The 18,042-nt window shown below is 36.9% G+C and overlaps 1 protein-coding gene across 1 annotated transcript in view; it reads left to right on the top strand.

Moving 5' to 3' along the window:
• NCAM2 (neural cell adhesion molecule 2) overlaps positions 1 to 17,218 on the top strand; it is a 305,227-nt gene extending 288,009 nt beyond the window's left edge. Inside the window, exons 16-18 of the mRNA XM_055703179.1 lie at positions 3,450 to 3,654; positions 8,031 to 8,150; positions 14,536 to 17,218. Of these exons, the coding sequence (XP_055559154.1) occupies positions 3,450 to 3,654; positions 8,031 to 8,150; positions 14,536 to 14,647 (437 nt within the window). The 3' untranslated portion in view covers positions 14,648 to 17,218. The remainder of the gene's footprint in view (positions 1 to 3,449; positions 3,655 to 8,030; positions 8,151 to 14,535) is intronic.
• The last annotated feature ends 824 nt before the right edge of the window (positions 17,219 to 18,042 follow it).

Below are 18,042 nucleotides of genomic sequence, written 5' to 3'. Positions count from 1 at the left end.
TAAATAAATAATTTTAAATATGTGTGTTTTCAACTAGAAAAAAGGTATATAATGTATAAATACTTTATTGTTGTAGAACACAAAGTGAAACTAGTATTTTGAGTCCATTTGGTACATACTGAAACACTGTAAAAAACCCCAAAACTTTGAAATCATTGCTGCTTATAACATTTTTTTAAATTCTTTAAGAATTATTGCAGTAAAGCTAATCCTGATTTAATTTAGGGCAAAGCTTTTTGATAACAAAGGTATTTTTCAAAGTTGGTTGAAAGGCTGTATCTAGTATGACATTCACATTTCATCCAGTCACAGAATTAGTACTTCTGTTAATGTCATAAGATACTAAGACAAAATTTCACGTTGGTTTGGTACCATAGATATATGAGGATATGATTTTTGAGAGCAGTCAGTAGGTCTGTCTGCTTTAATAGTAATTGGCATTAGTTTTACACCTTACTTTTGTGGGAGCAAATAGACCCAGCAAAAAGTCCCAGCAATTTAAGAAAGAACATAATTGAGCCAAATGATTTTTAAAAAATATATAATTTTCTATAGTTTTATTAATATTAAAATTAATCATTGCACAGATACTTTTAAAACACAAGACAGTCCACTTTCTGCCCCTTTTCAGAAGAAGAAAGTACATAAAGAGCCTAAGACAGGTGAGAGGCTGATGACAGCAACGTTCCTTGCTACGCCACAGGATGTGACCATGTTCCTGTCACTCCTTGAGGTGTGGGAGATAAAGGAGAGAAATGTTGGGAAAGTATTGACAATCTTAAGAAATCAAACTTTCAAATGTTGTGAAATAGAAACCTGTACAAACAAATGGGTTGCAAGTAGGAAAACTAGGAGCTGGGACACCCCAAGTAAGGCAGGAGTAAGGCTGGGGCATGCTGAATTAAAAGAAAATTATCAATCATAAAGAAATAGACAAATATGTACCAGTCAAATACTTAGGTTTCAGATGCCTCACCAATACCAAGAAGATTAAAAGTAAAAAACAAAGTCTTCCCCTCAACTATGGCAAATGGATATGAATATCATTGTACAGAGGAACAATATTATTATTATAAACTTTCACTTGCTAGTGAAAATATTGCGTAGGCTCTTCTGCCACTGAATCATTCAGGGTGGGATGCTTGCCACATCATAATGTTCCAGTGATAGTGGAAATGCTGTTTACATCAGTGAAAAATGTATTTCCCCATGGTAAAGACTTCATAATACCGCATTAAAAACAAACAAACAAACAAACAAAAAACTTAAAATACAACAGCAGCAAAACAACCCTGAATTAATCCCTTTAAAAATATGAATTAAAAGGCTCTTAATTTTTCTCCTACACATTCTCTTTAGTGTTTAAGAAGGTATAGAGATGAAAACATCACTGTATAATGTCTCTAGAACTGGACTTCATAAAATTTATTATAATATATTATAGCTGTTATTACAGCTGTTGAAATATATTTGAGCTTTCCAGTTCACTATAATAAAATATCTATTTATATCTTCATGACAATTCAGGCTGGTAAATACAAATGACTGAAGTTTTTAAAAAGTCATCAAGTAGATGGGTGGATATATGGATAAAGTAAGTTTTGGCAGATCTATCTAAAATTACAATATTTAACTAGGAACCTTGATGTTAAAAAACAGAAAGATTGTGAATTCATGTGAAATGTCAACTTCCAACATTGCTGATGGGGCAATGCATGTTACATCATTGCATTGCTGTGCCATTGGTTTTGTGATTTATATAGTATTTTTTAAGTCTTTCTGAAGAAAGAAAAATTGTTTTGAATGTCTGTTTATCTGCTTATCCATCCATGTAAATATATACATTGAATTCTAGCTTCTTGCTTAATAACATTCTGAAGAATAGTTCTATAATAAAACGATCCATACAAAAGACAGTGAAATCAATTGCATAAAAAGTAAAATGTTCTCTTTCTGTTGAAAAAAGTTTTTGCTTTTCCATTTAAGAGTTTTATCACATAGAGAAACAAAGCATATATTTCTATTGGTATGTATTAATTTTAAAGTCCTCAAGAAAATAATTTTCAAATTATATTTGAAAGGGTAAACAGATATTTTTTTAAAAAAATATTTAAGCAACAATACAAAAACTTAAATGATACTCTTAATCTGAAAAGAGTTCACAATGTATTAGGGAGGTGGAAGAAAAAGATGAAGATAATAGTAGTAGCCCCATTAAAACATGTATATTATATTACATTATATTATGTTTTGGTGTCTGTTACAACAGTATTCAAGTAATTTCCTGCCAGAAAAATCCTGCTTTTATTTTGGTAATGGGCATAGGTACAGCTGCAAAGGAAATATACCCCTCCGTTGCTGACTTACACATCACTCCAAGGCGTGGGAACACTAAGTGAGCGATGCTGATGTACAACACCAACAGTTCAGAACACCCAGTTCCACTCCCCTCTGGAGTTTGCTCAGGTCATAGCATCACACAAGGCAATTGTCACTAGCCAATTTCTGAGCTAGAGTGACACCTTGAATTAGCTGGGTGCATGAACCGTTACTGAGGTGACTATTCCCCTGCCTAGTTTATTGATCACATAGAAGTCCTATGCTTTATAAGGGTCATCTGGGTTCACAAACACAATACTTGTTCTGAGAACCACAGTATTCAAACCAGTCTGCAGCATTACTGTCTGTTACGGAAATGCCAGCTGAGTCAAAACATTCAAATATTTTTTCCCTGAGATTTGTAATGAAGTAAAATTAGCTGAGCATCAGCTTTCATAATACAAATGCAGAAACAAGATCAGGTGTGGAATATGTTTAGTTTTAAGTTTATGAATGTATTTTCAAGGCGCAAAACTATAGAAAATGAGGTCCTAACCCTGTAATAATTTAATAATATGCACAGTTTTCCTCATACTAATTTATTTAAGACTAAGCATGTGCAACTGTTTGCAGATTAAACAGCTTGAATTCATTTCATTGAAGAATTTTTCATTCTACTTAAATTTACAAAAGTAAATACTGTTTTGGCACTGTCTTAAACCTTCCAGTAATTCTGCTTAACACCACTGCTAATTAATTGTATTTGAAATGTGAAAAAGACAACTTAAATCAACTATTATTGTGTAGAACATTTAAAATATTTTTCCTAGGCTGCATACTGATACTCTCGGAATGTGAATATGTGGTTTTATTTGTTATTAATGTCATTTAATCTCCGTGACCATATTGAATTTTGGTGATGGAAAAATATATAGAAAAGATTTTTTTTGGTGATTTTTTATATCATGTTGAATACCTGCTTAATCTTCGGGACTGTTTATTTCCATTAATTTCTGAATGGTTGACTTCTAAACATCCTTTAGTCTCCTGGCTTACAGCTTAAAAGCTCTCGAAAATGCTCTTCTTTGGGATGAATTTTATTAATGAATTTCATTTTTTTTTCCTTGAAGACACTCTTTTTAATGGTCTTGGACTTGGTACTGTCATTGGCCTGGGAGTGGCAGCCCTGTTGTTAATCCTGGTTGTGACTGATGTTAGCTGCTTCTTTGTACGACAATGTGGATTGCTAATGTGCATCACCAGGAGGATCTGTGGGAAAAAGAGTGGTTCAAGTGGAAAAAGTAAAGAACTGGAAGAAGGAAAGGCTGCTTACTTGTGAGTATCCATCATATATTTCGGAAACTTCATTAACAGATAAAATTGGCTGTCCAACTTAGATGAAGTTTATGGCCATTTTGTTGTGTGGCAAAGGGAATTAATAAAATGTTTCTATTACATGGAAAGGTGTTCCTCTGAACTGTATAGAATTGTTTGTGATCAAATATTGCCTTAAAAGAAAACTGGACATTAAAAAGGCATTTGGCGTACCTGCTTTTAAGATGGTCTCTTTGTGCAGCTTGACATGAAGGAAATCAATCATAATGCAGTAATAGTTACAAGCACATCTTTGATCCATGAGGAACAGGTAAGAGAGTGTTGTAACTGCATTTCTGCAAGTCTTTGAGCTGCTGATACCCAAAACCTCAGCATATGGTTTTGGCAGCACCAGTAAATCTGGGAGTAAAGGAAATGGTAGCATAGAGAAAACTGTGAAAGAATTTGTCTTCTTGGGTGTAGCACTCCGTAGAAAATCTTGTTTCTTGCCTGTAGACTTCAGGAATAAAAAGTATTGGTGATTTTTAAAAGTAGGAGTGCTGACTTGGATGTGGATGAAATGCTGGTGAGCATGATTGTTCTTCATAGCAACAGTCAATAGTTGCTAAACATAAGTGGGAATAAACAATCCTGATTCTCACAAATACCCTTCAGTAGTGGCTACTTCATCAGACAAATCAGAATTAACTGTTCATTTATGTGCAAATATGTTCCCTTAAATGATAAGGGTCGACGGTGAGATCTCTGGTGAAACAGTTCAAGGACTGATTGCATAAAATAGTAGTACTTCAAAGACCCAATGTTTACAGGGTTTTCAAAAGGTAAGCTGGCGAGAGGATGGCTTGGAGTGCTTCATTTTAGGCACTTCCATTTCTTTACTTAAAAAAAATGCCTAATTTCCTCATTATGTTCTTCTGATAGACTTATGCATGCGCTGTAATATTTCTGAGAATGCTTTGTGTGGTTTAAATAACATTTACTGGTCCAATTCCAGTGTGCTCTAGCTCTCCCAGTAGTCAGACCTTGCAGTTCATTCTCCTGCAGCTTCCCAGATCCCATCCTTCCCCAGATGCCTGTACGGCAGATCAGATGTTGCAGCCCTGATTATTCATAGCCGATTGGGCTTCTGTGTTGTCAGTAGTGGAGGTGTGTCTTTTTTTTTGGTTTAGTTCTTGCTATTGGGATGCAGAGACTGTCTTAGGTAATGATTATATTTCTTGGTTGGGTTCTCAACCCTTTTGGAAACATCTCTGTAGAACTAAATCAGTCATAAGCAGGCACAGAGTATTTACATCAAATAATGCTTCTGAATAGAAGTTATGCCATAAAATAGCTGTTTCCTAATTCTCTGCAGCTTTACTGTAAGAGAATGAATAACAGCATATTTTTCTACTGTGTGAAGCCAACATGTCTGGGTCAATCGAATCAAGATGTGAAGCTTCTGGCTGTGACTCAGCTGTCTTTTCCTATTGAGCACAACACTTCAGTTTATGCTTTAATTTCCCATTCAAGAAGTGACCAAATATGAGCTGGTGTACGGACTTCCCTGAATGGGAAGACTTTAGGGAGCTAAAGTTGCAAATGTCACCTGACAGCAGTTTATACCTTGCTATCAGCATCTCATACCCAAATGCCATCCCAGACTGTCCCAGAAAAGCATAAAGCTGGTCACTTAATTCCTCTATTACACTTCTTTTGCAAGACCAATTATTTTATTTCTTATTTTATTATATTTCTTTCCTTGTTGAAGTGATCTTCTGTCAGTAAGAACTTAAAATATTTGGGACTGTTCTTATTTTAGCGTGTTCTCTGCATAAATAAAATGTCAGGCTAGAATTTTAAGACAGGCTTGAAGAGCCAAAATTTGAATCTATTTTGTGCCAACTGCTGTTCCCTAAAAGACACTGACATTTCCCGGTTTTAAATATGTCAGTTTGCATTCTGGATTTTTGAGTGGGTTTATGGTACAGTTCTTTGTTACATTTTGGTTGTAGGATATACATGTAGTCGTTATGTTCCATATGTAATGAATATAGATGATACAATGCTGTAACATTCACAGAGCCACCTGGAACAGAAATTACATAATGCCTTTCCTACAAATCAGTTTCCCTTCTGTGGAATTTTTAATTGTTTTGCAGTTTGTACTTTCTCTACAGATCAATTCCTCATTCCTCTGTGAATGCTGTTTATGAATAACTTCTTTTTTAGGCTTTTGGTCATGCAATAATGTATGTTTCTCTGTAAGACTGTAGATAGACAGACAAGCCAGGTGGAACTTGCCATTCCTTCCACCAGTCCTCCTATGATACATTATCTTTTCACAGATATGAAGTAGCCATGACAGTTCTGTGCATCATCTACAGAAATTAGGATTGTATCCATTTCTGTATCTTAAGGTAGAATTTCACTTGCAGAAGTGAATAAGCCCATACAGTTGTGTGGGGTTTTTTAAATAACCAGAATCTTTTACTTCTACCTATTAATTCTTCCCCGGTCAACTTCTTGGCTACACATTATCTGTACTATACTCAACCAACAAAGATTTTCCTTGAGCATACCTGCCAGTATAGAGTTTTCCAGGTGCTTCCTGAAGAGATGGATTATTGCAGTTGTAACTGCCTGTTTAACAATTATATTTTCAGGAAAAATTTGAAAATGTGAGATATGAATTAGACAAGGGTTTAGCTATGTCTTTGCTATGGCACATAGCAGTCTGACTGCTCTCTAGAATATCACAGGTCCAGAAAATAATCTGTTAAATAAAAAGTGATTATCTGTAACTCAGTTACCCTGTGTTTCCAGACTGCAGCTGATGAAGTTCCAGGATACACTTCCTGACCTGATGACAGGGATTAAATATTTACATGAAAAGTGGTTATATTTTGGAAATATCAAATATATCTTCGGTATCTTTCGATGTACCTTTTGAGAGTAAAATTATATGCAAGTTAATCAGTACTAATATTGTTAATACTTCTGTAACAGTGAGCAGTGATTTCCATGTCATGGTCATATTATTGAAAGCCCTGTGGAGAAGGACTTGGGGGTACCAGTGGATGAAAAGCTGGACATGAGCCTTCAAGATGCACTTGCAGCCCAGAAAGCCAATCTTACCCTGGGCTGCATGAAATGAAGTGTGGGCACCAGTTCAAGAGAGGTGATTCTGTCCCTCTACTCCACTCTGGTGAGACCCCATTTGGACTACAGTGTCCAGCTCTGGAGTCCTTAGTACAGGAAAGACATGGACCTGTTGCAGTGAGTCCAGAGGAGGGCCATGAAGGTGATCAGAGGGCTGGAACACCTCTCCCACGAGGACAATCTGAGAGAGTTGGGATTGTACAGCATGGAGAAGAGAATGCTCCAGGAAGACCTTATTGTGGCCTTTCAATACTTAAAGAGAGCTTATAAGAAAGATGGAGATAGGCTTTTTAGCAGGGGTTGTTGTGATAGGACAAAAGGTAATGGTTGTACAGTGATAGAAGGTAGATTTAGCTTGGACATAGGGAAGAAATTTTTTGTGATGAGGGTGGTGAGACTCTAGAACACGTTGCCCAGAGAGGTGATAGATGCCCCATACCTGGAAACATTCAAGGTCTGGTTGGATGGGGCTCTGAGTAACATGATCTAGTTGAAGATGCCCCTGCTCATTCCAGGGCATTGGGACTAAATGACCTATAAAGGTCCCTTCCAACCCAAACTATTCTGTGATTCTGTGATTATCAACAAAAGCATGACAATACTCTCTGCTTCATCCTCCTTACAAGTCATTGTCCGATTAGCACAAAGTTTATTCATTTACTTATATGTAAGGTACTAACTTTTGTTGCTAAATGGGGGAAAATATGACACAGAAACAATGAGTTTCTTCTAGCAGTATGAGCAGAAGGGACTAGATTCTTAATATACAAGGACTCTTTACCCTGTTCTGGCAGCCAGGATTGTCACAGTCTCAGAAGATTAAAGTACATACCTGCAGTGTGTATACTAACATACAGGCTCTTTACACTGCCAGAAAAGTTCAAGCATATCTAGGCATCAAGTCCTTTATCTGTTATACTAGGCTAGGAGAGTTTACATCTATCCACATGAACAGGCCATCGTCTTATTATTTAGTCATAAACAAAATGCTCTTTTGAGATGCTAATCCATTATGTTTGCAGATTTTTGTAAGTAACCATGGATACAGGATGCTTTGAAGACTTCAAGGAGCTGGGAACACGCTGTCAAATGTGTCTCAGTAGTGGTAGTCACTGATAATTAGTTCTGCCTTCTCTTTGCCGACTTTTGAGGGAAGGGACCTTGGTAATTAGTTCTGCGCAATGTATGTGGTTAATATGATGATATGAATCTAGGACTCTTTTAACAATTTTTAGGAAAGATGGATCAAAAGAGCCAATAGTGGAAATGAGAACGGAGGATGAAAGAATTACCAGTCATGAAGATGGGAGCCCAGTAAATGAGCCCAATGAGACAACACCTCTCACAGAACCAGAGTAAGTAGCCTGATGTTCTCCAGAGCTTCACACAAGTCCCTCCTGACTGCATGGATGCACGGGGCTTCCCATGCTCTGGGAAAGGGAGATACACAGCATCACCAGAGCAGTGTGCTGTGGCAATGCAGTGTAAAAGTGTGATTTTAATTGATCTAAATCATGGTTCATCACATACAGCAGCTGAGGTTATCACTAGATTTTTTTCTCTTCTTTCTGTGACCCAGAGTACAACCACATCTGGGCATTTTCCAGCCCTTGGCAGTGCCGTGGTAGCAGCAATCCTGCAACAGATCTTTTACACTACCACCTGTTTGGAACTTAGCAAGTATCCAGGGAAAATTTCTAGCCTTCCCTGCTGCCCTAACTCCCAAGGAGCTCCTTCTGTTCTCTTGGTGAAAACAGACCTTGTGTCAGGGCAGAGGGTACAGGCAGCCTGCGCTGCCCTCCACAGCCCACCGGTCCCCCCACCCATGGACCAGGAGCCCCACATCAGCTCCAGCTTTGTCAGCAGCCTGTGCCCAGCCCTGGCCCCAGTAGGAGGCAGACCTGCACCCCGCTGCCACCCCCAGCTCTGCCTGCTGTAATCAGGGGCTGGAGTGTGAGGGCAAGGCTCTGCCTGTGCTCTGTGGCTCTCGTGCTGCACCAGAGCTTGCCCCTGCTGCTCCCAGCCAAACTCCAACCCACATGGGGAGCCATGGCCAGCAGAGGCAGGTCACAGCCCTGCCACCTCCTCTCAGCCCCAGCACCTGCAGTTACCTCGCACCCCCAGCCCTCCTGACCCTTCAGGGGTGGCTGAGCAGGAGTACAAGGATGGTTTTAGTCATTTGCAACTGATCTTTACCACCTACCCAGCCATTATTAACCACTCTGTGGGAAAAGTTTCTTGACTTTCAGGAATGTCCTCAGGCTGAGTCACACACAGATCCCCACAGGCACCCTGAATGCAGGGCACAATGATCCCATGCTGCAGAAACCCAGCTTCCCACAGGGTGGTCCTGCTTTCAGTCATGTAGCTGAGAGTTTAGCTTGGTATTTAAGTCCATGTGGTGTAATTGGATTAATAGTGCTGAAGGGCAGCCCCTTTGCTTGGTTCCCTCATGCCCCCTTCCCGCCCCCGTAGGCTCCTCCCAGCACAGGGCTGCAGCAGTTCTCCCCTGGGCTTGCAGGCCCTGGCTGCCTCCTGAGGCACAGGGACCAGCCTCGGGCTCCGGGATCCTGGGTGCCAGTGGCCAGGCCCACTCCTCCGTGTTTCTGCTCCAGCCCCTGGAACAGATTAAACTGGGTGGAGTGGTTTGTGTTTGTACCTGAATAGTGCTTTTCAAATCCTGTGTGGAGGATAAAGCGACATTTGTGATAGGGCACAAGCAAGCCGGTATTTTGCTAAGCTTACTATTACAATGAGAGCTTCTGAGATTTTTTTTTTTCTTCTGAAAATTTAGTTTGAAGAGAAACTAGTATTTTAACAAAGATGATGAAAGTACCTTTCCTTCTATTGAGAGCCAACCCAGTGTTGTTAAAAAAACATGAACTGATTACTCAAGAGTTTAATTTCTGAGCCCCCAAATTTGATTGATTTGAAATTATTAAAGAAAGCTCCAAATTTTTCTGATTTGAGCCTAAAACTTTTAATGTGTTGTGAAAATCTCCTAGTTAAATCTGTCAGGGCTATGAAGACACTTCTGTATAAATACAGAAACTCATCTGTTGATTATTTGATGGACCATGCTGTTTTTTAAAAGGAGAGGATGTTCTTACAAAACAGTCTTTTGATCTTTCTGAAAATTCACCAAAATTGCCTTCCTTACCATTATCTAGAACTGCAAAAGCCAGAACTTTTAATAAGGGAGAAGCCTGTCTTACTCATTTTTGTTGGCATTTGTACTACATGAGAGGGTACTACACTGCACATTAAGCTATATACTTCTTTAAAAGAACCTGTACCTGAAAACTTCAAAGATCTGGTAATTAAATAATTATGGAATTTGTTGAATGACTAGTTATATGTTTGTTCTTCATATTAGAATTTATAATGAGGTGCACTGTAGAGAGCCTGCAGTTTTCTAAGGAGTCAGGAATGTAGTTATAAACATTGCACAAGTCCAGTGAGCCTTGGATATGTTAGTGGCCAAGGCACAAGGGCCACCTATTTTCATGCTTCAAGACTATTTGTAGCACAAGATCTTGCAAATACAAATGAGATGCATCTAGCAAGGAACATGATATCAGCAAAGATTAAGTTCAGTTCTTCCTGCTTGTCCCAGTCATTAGAACAGCTGACAGGAGTGAACTATGAGAAAATTAAAATAAAAAATGTGTTATTATCTTAGGGGAGGGAGAAAGAATCAGTCACTAGTGGCACGAAAAAATAACCACATCATAGGAACAACTGATAAGGAGTTTGATGGGTATTATGTCCTTGGGAGAATAGGACTGCTAAGATTAATAATTATGACCATTTCCTCCTTGGTAATTTCATCTCCCACAACCAATGGCAAAAGGCAGCAGTCCAAGGTACAGCTGGACAGAGGTCAGCTAAAGGTTCAAGACAATGTCACATAGGAAACCAAAGATGAATAGAGCATCACACAATCAGGACATCTGAAAGGACACTGGTACTAGGAGAACATGGAAAGACCTTCTGCTCAGACACAGGGCATAACTGATGAAACACAGAAGCAACAGAAAGTATGGGTGAGATGTCACTGAAGGAAAGGAGGACACAATAGGGTAGAAGTCTCTCCGTAGGAATAACAAAAAAACACATCGTCAACAGCAAGGGCTATCAGCCAGAAATGGCATATGCTGGGCAGGGCAAAGATGACATGCGGATCTTGGAGCGAAGAGCTTAGTCTGCAGGAAGGAAGAGTTTCAAGGACCTTCCAGACAGGCAATGTTCATATAAGGTGGGATTCATTCTAATTATGGCTGCCCTAAAGGTATACAAGATTAGCTTTCAGTTTAAATTATATGAAATATTTTGAATAATTAGTTAAATTGTTTTGAATAACACCAAATTACACTCAGAACTTTAAATGCACTTTAAGCATTTGTGGGAAATAATTAATAAAGAGATTACTTCCTCTTACAAAAATAGAGTATTTTTATTATATTGCTCAGCATATTATACAGCAGTCTAAGTTTTACCTTAACTCAGATGATTCTTGTTAAAGCCACGTTTGGGATCCAGTCATGACAGATGAGCACAAAGCACTTTTACCTGCAAGTCAACAAGTTTTAATAATGCTGGCAGGAAATCAGTTTAAGCTGTGCATTTCACATTATGTTTCTGAAATATGATTAAAATACCGCAGCAATGTGGGACTATAATTGCACTTAGTCTGACATTATTGTATTTCTAATCTAGGTTGAGTTTTTCTTAGCATTAATGAAGCTGGGTGAATTCTGGTATCAGAATGGCTAGGAGACATTTTACTATAAAACAGGAATGTAAACATTCTATTTCAGGTTTTGTATGTGTAATATAAGCTGTCTATTGCAGTTAGGCCACATGCAGTGCTGGAGGGAGTCAATATGATTAATGCTCGGTAATAGCTAGCATCTGATTAAAGCAAAAGAACCTTTTAAAGTTCTCTAGTCATCTGTTTGGTTTTGGGTTTTTTTTTTTGGTTTGTTTGGTTTTTTGTTTTTTTTTTTCAAAAAAAGCATTTATCATATAATGTTTTAAGATTTTAAACTATTACTCTGACCAGCTGAAAAATACAGAATTATTTCAGATACTTGTAGCTAAATAAAAATTAAGGGTAGGCAAATTGGTGTAATTAGAACATTTAAAGTTTATTTAATTAATTAAAAGAGGAAAATGATTGAATCCGTTAATATAGATTGAATATTAATTAATATTTTAAACAAATGGAGAGAAAAATTCCAGAATAACAAAAGAGTTATCATAGTCAAAAAGGATAATGTCTAATAATAACTGAAATGATAACTTCACATCACATCATAAAAAAACCCACAAGTTTTCGAAGACAATAAGGTCAAAGAACAGTGAAAGGACATTTTGATGAGGAAAACTTGTGTCCTGGTTTTGGCTGAGATAGAGTTAGTTTTCTTCTCAGTAGCTGGTACAGTCTGTGTTTTGAATTTAGTATGAGAATAATGCTGATAACACACTGTTTTAGTTGTTGCCAAGTAGTTCTTACTCTAAATCAAGGACTTTTCAGTTTCCCATGCTGGGCCAGTAAGCAGGTGCACAAGAAACCAGGAGGGAGCAGAGTCAGAACAGCTGATCTGAACTAGCCAAAGGGATATTCCATAGTATAGAATGCAATGCTGAGTATATAAACTGGGAGGAATTGGCTGGGAGGGACCGATTGCTGCTTGAGGACTGGCTGGGCATTGGTCAGCAGCTGGTGAGCAACTGTGTTGTGCGTGTGTCAGTTGGGTTTTTTCCTTAGTCTTTATTTTTCTCTCTCCCTCTCCTCTTCATTAAAATTATTGTTAGTGTTGTTGTTATTAATATTTTTACTTTATTTCAATTTTTAAACTGTTATTAACTCAACTCACAGGTTGTACCTTTTTCCAATTCTCCTTCCCATCCCACGATGGGTGGTGGAATGGGGGGAGTGAGTGAGCGGCTGCATGGTACTTAGCTGGGGTTAAACCACAACAACTTGTGAAACTATCTATTTGTAGTTGTTTGGGGTTTTTTTTCTTTTTTCTTCCTTGCTTGCATTGAAAGCGAGGCTAATTTTATTACACTGTTTGCATGAACATGGATTTCAGTAATATCTAGTATCCTTCAACAGGGTTCTAGTAAATCTTCCTATTTCAGGTAATTTGAAATTATTTCTAACATGCTCTTAATCCACTTCTCCAAAATGAATTTATTTAAAATTCCATACATTATATTCTTTCAACTGTCCAATTTTTACTTTGACTAAATACTTTCTTCCTTTCAGCACCACCTTTTGAGCTATTACTCTGCCTTTATATAAAATTAGATAAAATTAAGTCTTTTTTTTAATAATAGTTTAAGTGCTTTGCATTATCAGGCCTTTAACACAGGTGCCTGCTTACCTAAAATGCATCTCATGAGCTGCATTTCCTCTGCCCCAGTGTTTTATCATCTTTTAAAAAGAGATTTGTATTGATTCTACTGTTTCCATTCTTTCAACGATCATGTTGTGGGCTGAAATCTGTTTCCTTTGGGTATGCCATGTGAAGCAGACAATTATTAGAGACCTCCCTCTGTGCTCAAAGACAGCTGATATATATCCCACATATTTTACTGTAGTAGTACAAGTTAGTCTTGTCTTTGATTTCTCTCAGATACAGGTTGTGCCATTGTTTAACCTCTAGATAAACAACATCTTTCTTAGTTCGTTTCAGACAGCCTAAATTTCATAACACTGGGAATTTGGGTATTTCTTTCTTTTGTTTGTTGTTATTAAACACGGTTATTACAAGACATTCCTAAGGGATTCCTCAGATAGGTTTTGAACAGTATATTGCTCTTTGGGATATCAAAGCAATCACAGTGGAAGTTTGCTGAAACATTTAACAGTTATAATGAATAAAAAAGGCATATGCATACTATTCCCTAGTTAAAAACCAGAAAGCAAACCCAAAATGGAATCATGATTAACAGCTTTTGTGCCCAGGAGACATTATTACAGGAATGTCTGAGTAAACCATACATATTTTTGACAGCTAACTACTGGCAGTAGGGAATCAATGATTTTCAAGACCTTTTTGAATGAAATCAGTGTTTTGTCTTTCCTGTAAATTAAGGGTGGGGACTCTTGCCACTGGAATTAAGAATTAGAAAACTCTACAGGGTTTTCACTGAGTTAGTCTTAAAAGAGCTATGAGATTGTGCGATCTAGGGAAAATAAATTGTAGAGGTTTCTAAATAATGAAATAACTTCCACTACTTCCCTGTGCTATAAGAAGTTCTTTCCTTCATCTGTGTCTTGGCATAACCTCCAATGATAGATGTCTTCTTTTTTATATAATTGAATTTACATTTAGAAAAAGAGTACAGTCTAGATACAACCAAAGGCTTGACTGTAAATGTTTCACAGTATCCTAGGGAACGTACATGTCTGTATTGTCTTGGGTCAAGTTATTTGGCATTGTATTGTTTCTTTTGCTTTATTGAAGAAACTGCATTTTGAGCAGCCACAGTGTTCTTATGGTGTGCCATTTAGCTTTTTCTGACTTTATAGAAATGGAAAGAGTTAATATAAATCTATTTAAAAGCAAAGTACCTTAGTGCTCATAATAAAATAATTATACATTATTTTAAATAAATTATGTTTCTAGAAACACTGTCAACTGTCTAAACAATACTTACGTTGTAGACTAAAATTCCAGATTGTGTTATATATGTGTTACCATGATTCTTCTTTTCTCCTGATAGGAAGCTGCCACTAAAGGAGGAAAACGGGAAAGAAGCTTTAAATCCAGAAACCATAGAAATCAAAGTTGCTAATGACATCATCCAGTCAAAAGAAGATGATAGCAAAGCATAATAAGATAAACTACAGCTGTCTGGATAATGCATTTGGATTGAAGTAACCCTGTGACCAAAACTTTACAGCTGACCTTAATTTCTTGGGAAACTTAAGCTTGGAATAGTTAGTACATGTGTACATATGATGAAACAGTTTCTGTCTACAGTTCCTTTCTATTTTTTGTTAATGGTTTTAGTATGTAGTTTTGCTGACACCAAGTCCCATGGTATAAATTTGAAAAATCTGCAGAATAAGAACTGTAATTTATTATATGACAAAGTATGTCTATTTAGAAGATAGTTACAAAGCACCCCTAACCACAAACAACCCATCAGGTCTCTTCAGATCTACAGTGCAAGCTACATACATAAAGTGTGCCATATACTACTGTATTTGTTTCCATTTATAATAAAACAACAGTTCAGGTTGCCTTTAAAAAGAAAGAAAACCAGTCCCAGTATAATATTTAAGACCTTAGCACTGGCAGACACTCAGTAGTCATTCCAGCTGTGCTTATCACTTGAAGCAAACAAAAAATAAAAGACACTCTTCAACACAGAGCCAGCTCCACCTGCAGTTTCACCTAGGTTCTTCAGTAAAACAGAAAGTTGATAACCAAGTTGTACAGATTGAAATAAAATTGGCTAAATATATTGTAGCAGTATATTGGTCTTATCCTAACTACATGAGTGTGACTCTGAAAGGCTCCAGGATTTTCAGTGCTTCAGGTTTTCTGTATTAAAGTTTTGGAGGCTGCATGCAAACTAAAATGCAGCAAAGGTATAAAACCTCTTTTTTATCATAATCTGGCTTCAAGTGAAACCTTACAATAAACACAAGCTCAAATTAATTGTTCCAACATATATATTTATACATATATAGTATTTTTTCTTCTTTTAGTTCTAACCATTTAGTCAAGGGATAAAACTGCATTTTAGTGTAGTAGATACATTTTCTCCCAAAATCAGTACGTGAATATTAAAAGTTTGCCTTATTAAAGTAGCACTTGTTCATTTATGATTTCACACCCTTCATCTTAACAAAAAAAACCCAGTAAGAACAGATAGAAAGGAGGACTTTGGCTAAACAGTTAGGAACAGTTTTAAATTACTAGTTAGTAGCATCTTGTATTAAACAAAATACATTTTTTCCTGTGGAGCATTCCTTAATAAAATCTTTTTTATTATTCTGGTTAACATGCACCGCTCTGAAATTTGACTGATACAAAATTCATTCATATTTTTTATCATTGATTTAATGGTGCCACTAACTGGATGTATTTTGTTTCCATTCCAGCATACTGTATTTACTCTTTACCACTCTGCGAAATCTTGCTTTGGAAGAAGTAGATAAACCATATGGAAAACTAGATTGGAAAAATCTGCTTATCAGCATTAAATTGTAGAGTTCCTTGTGGATTTTCCACGTCAAAATCACACCTGAGTGTAGCTAAGGTGTAGCTTTACTCAGCAAATTACATCCTCTCCATGCTGTATCTGAATTTTTTTCATATTTGAAGTCTTTACGCTTCCCAGTTTCCCACAGAATGTTACCAATCCTTAGCTGATATTTCATAGTGATGGCAAAGTGGTTGACTTTTGTGCAGTAAAGTTGGAAGTGAAATGTAAAGAGTGTCCTTAAATTAGGAGGAAAATAGCAGGTTAACCTTGTTAACCCAAGCTTTTGTGCATTTGGAAGAACTGAGGAGGATATATTTAATTCATAGATCTTTCTTATTTATCAAACAAATAATTTTATGTTTTTTTCTTTTTCAACTTTTCTTCACTTTGGGTAATATCTACAATGAACCAAATAGTTGAGGATAGAGGCATAGCACTGGTGTGGCTAGGATAAGAGGCCAAGTTCCCACAAAACCAGTACCAAACTGAAAAGAATGGGTAAGAAGAGATTACAATGTGGAATGAAAATCATGAAAGAGAATAATGTCTTCAAATAAGTTTCTTTAAATGCTAAGGCACTACTTCTGGGTGAAGGAGTGATGAAGACGTTCCTTTATGACCTCTCACTGTAACTCCCATGTACTGAGCAGCTGGTACTACCAAATAGCTGCTAATCTATTAAATTTCTGTCCTGTTTCTTTGAGTAAGTACACACTGAGCAGGACTACCCCTTAATCTGTAATTAAGAGAACCAGTTGTCTCATTTATATATATATATGAATATCTATTCTTTCTACAAAGTATGTATTTGCAGCTGGGCTTTCTCCCTCTATCAAAATTCAAGGAAGGGACCTGGAAAATTCCAGCAGTTGAGAATAATGTGGTTGGTGTGGCTTCAACATTTGCATCCCACATCATCTCCGACAGAATGAGGATGAAGGTAGGAAACATCCTCTTCTACCTGCCTTCACAAAGTTAGGTGGTGCCATGCATACTCATGTAAGTCAAGCTTCACTAGGCAAACGGTGCTTTTTCTGAAGCCAGCAAGATCATTTGCACAACAAGGTTCCTATACAATGTGGGCAGAGCTAACAGTGCCTAGGCTCAACTATAGATGCATTTCAAACTTTAGTGCTTCTTATTGAGACTTACACATATAAACTTCATGACCTAACAGCTATGTATTGTTTTTGGGGGGATTAGTTTTGAGGGTTTGGTGGGGGGGGTTGGTTTTGGTTGTTTGTTTTTTTTTCCCTGATATTGCCTTTAATTACAATGTGAAGGAATTAGAGAATTTAAGAGGTCTCAGCACATTTATTATTAATATACCTGTGCTACTCTTTACAAGTAAAATATACTGCAAAATTATTTCAATATCAGGATCAAAATCATTTCCCACTATGTTAGATTACAAATGAAAAGCTATTTCCAGAAATATTTCTTTTCTTCCTGCTGTTAAGTCTCTTGACAGTTGGGCTATGTGAGGGCTGAGAATTAACCAGTTCTACACTGATGGACTGTCCAAGCATACCTTTTGGTCTGTGTATTAATAGGTTATCTCTTGTGCTTTGACTCTGTGCTGTGCAGGAGAAAGCCAAACTGTAACTATGAAATAATACTTTAAAACACTGATATTTAAAAATATTTCCAAATGAGGGACAGCGCATTGTAATTTTTAAGATATGTGTAGAACTGGAATAACATAATTTCTTTATTTTCTTTTCCTATTCTAGACTAAAAAGAAAAAAAACAGGTATCTGTATAAATGTCACTTTTACTGTCTAAAAGTAATTTTAAGTGTTAGTATGAAATGTCAGAAGAGTTGACAAAATATAACTATTTGTAAAAGTAATCTGAATTGTTACACTAACATACTCCAGGGACAAGGGTGGGAGGGAGCCATTTAAATTATTCATGATGTGGAATGTGGCAGTGACAATCTCTCTTCAACAAAAAATAAGGAGTAAAATCAAGTAAAATGACTTAGAGCTTCTTGTTATTATTTTTTTAGTA

Source organism: Falco cherrug, chromosome 2, assembly GCF_023634085.1.
Source record: "Falco cherrug isolate bFalChe1 chromosome 2, bFalChe1.pri, whole genome shotgun sequence".
In the NCBI taxonomy this organism is placed as follows: Eukaryota; Metazoa; Chordata; class Aves; order Falconiformes; family Falconidae; genus Falco; species Falco cherrug.
Note: the sequence above shows the minus strand (reverse complement) of the source record. Positions and strands in the feature narration are given on the sequence as shown.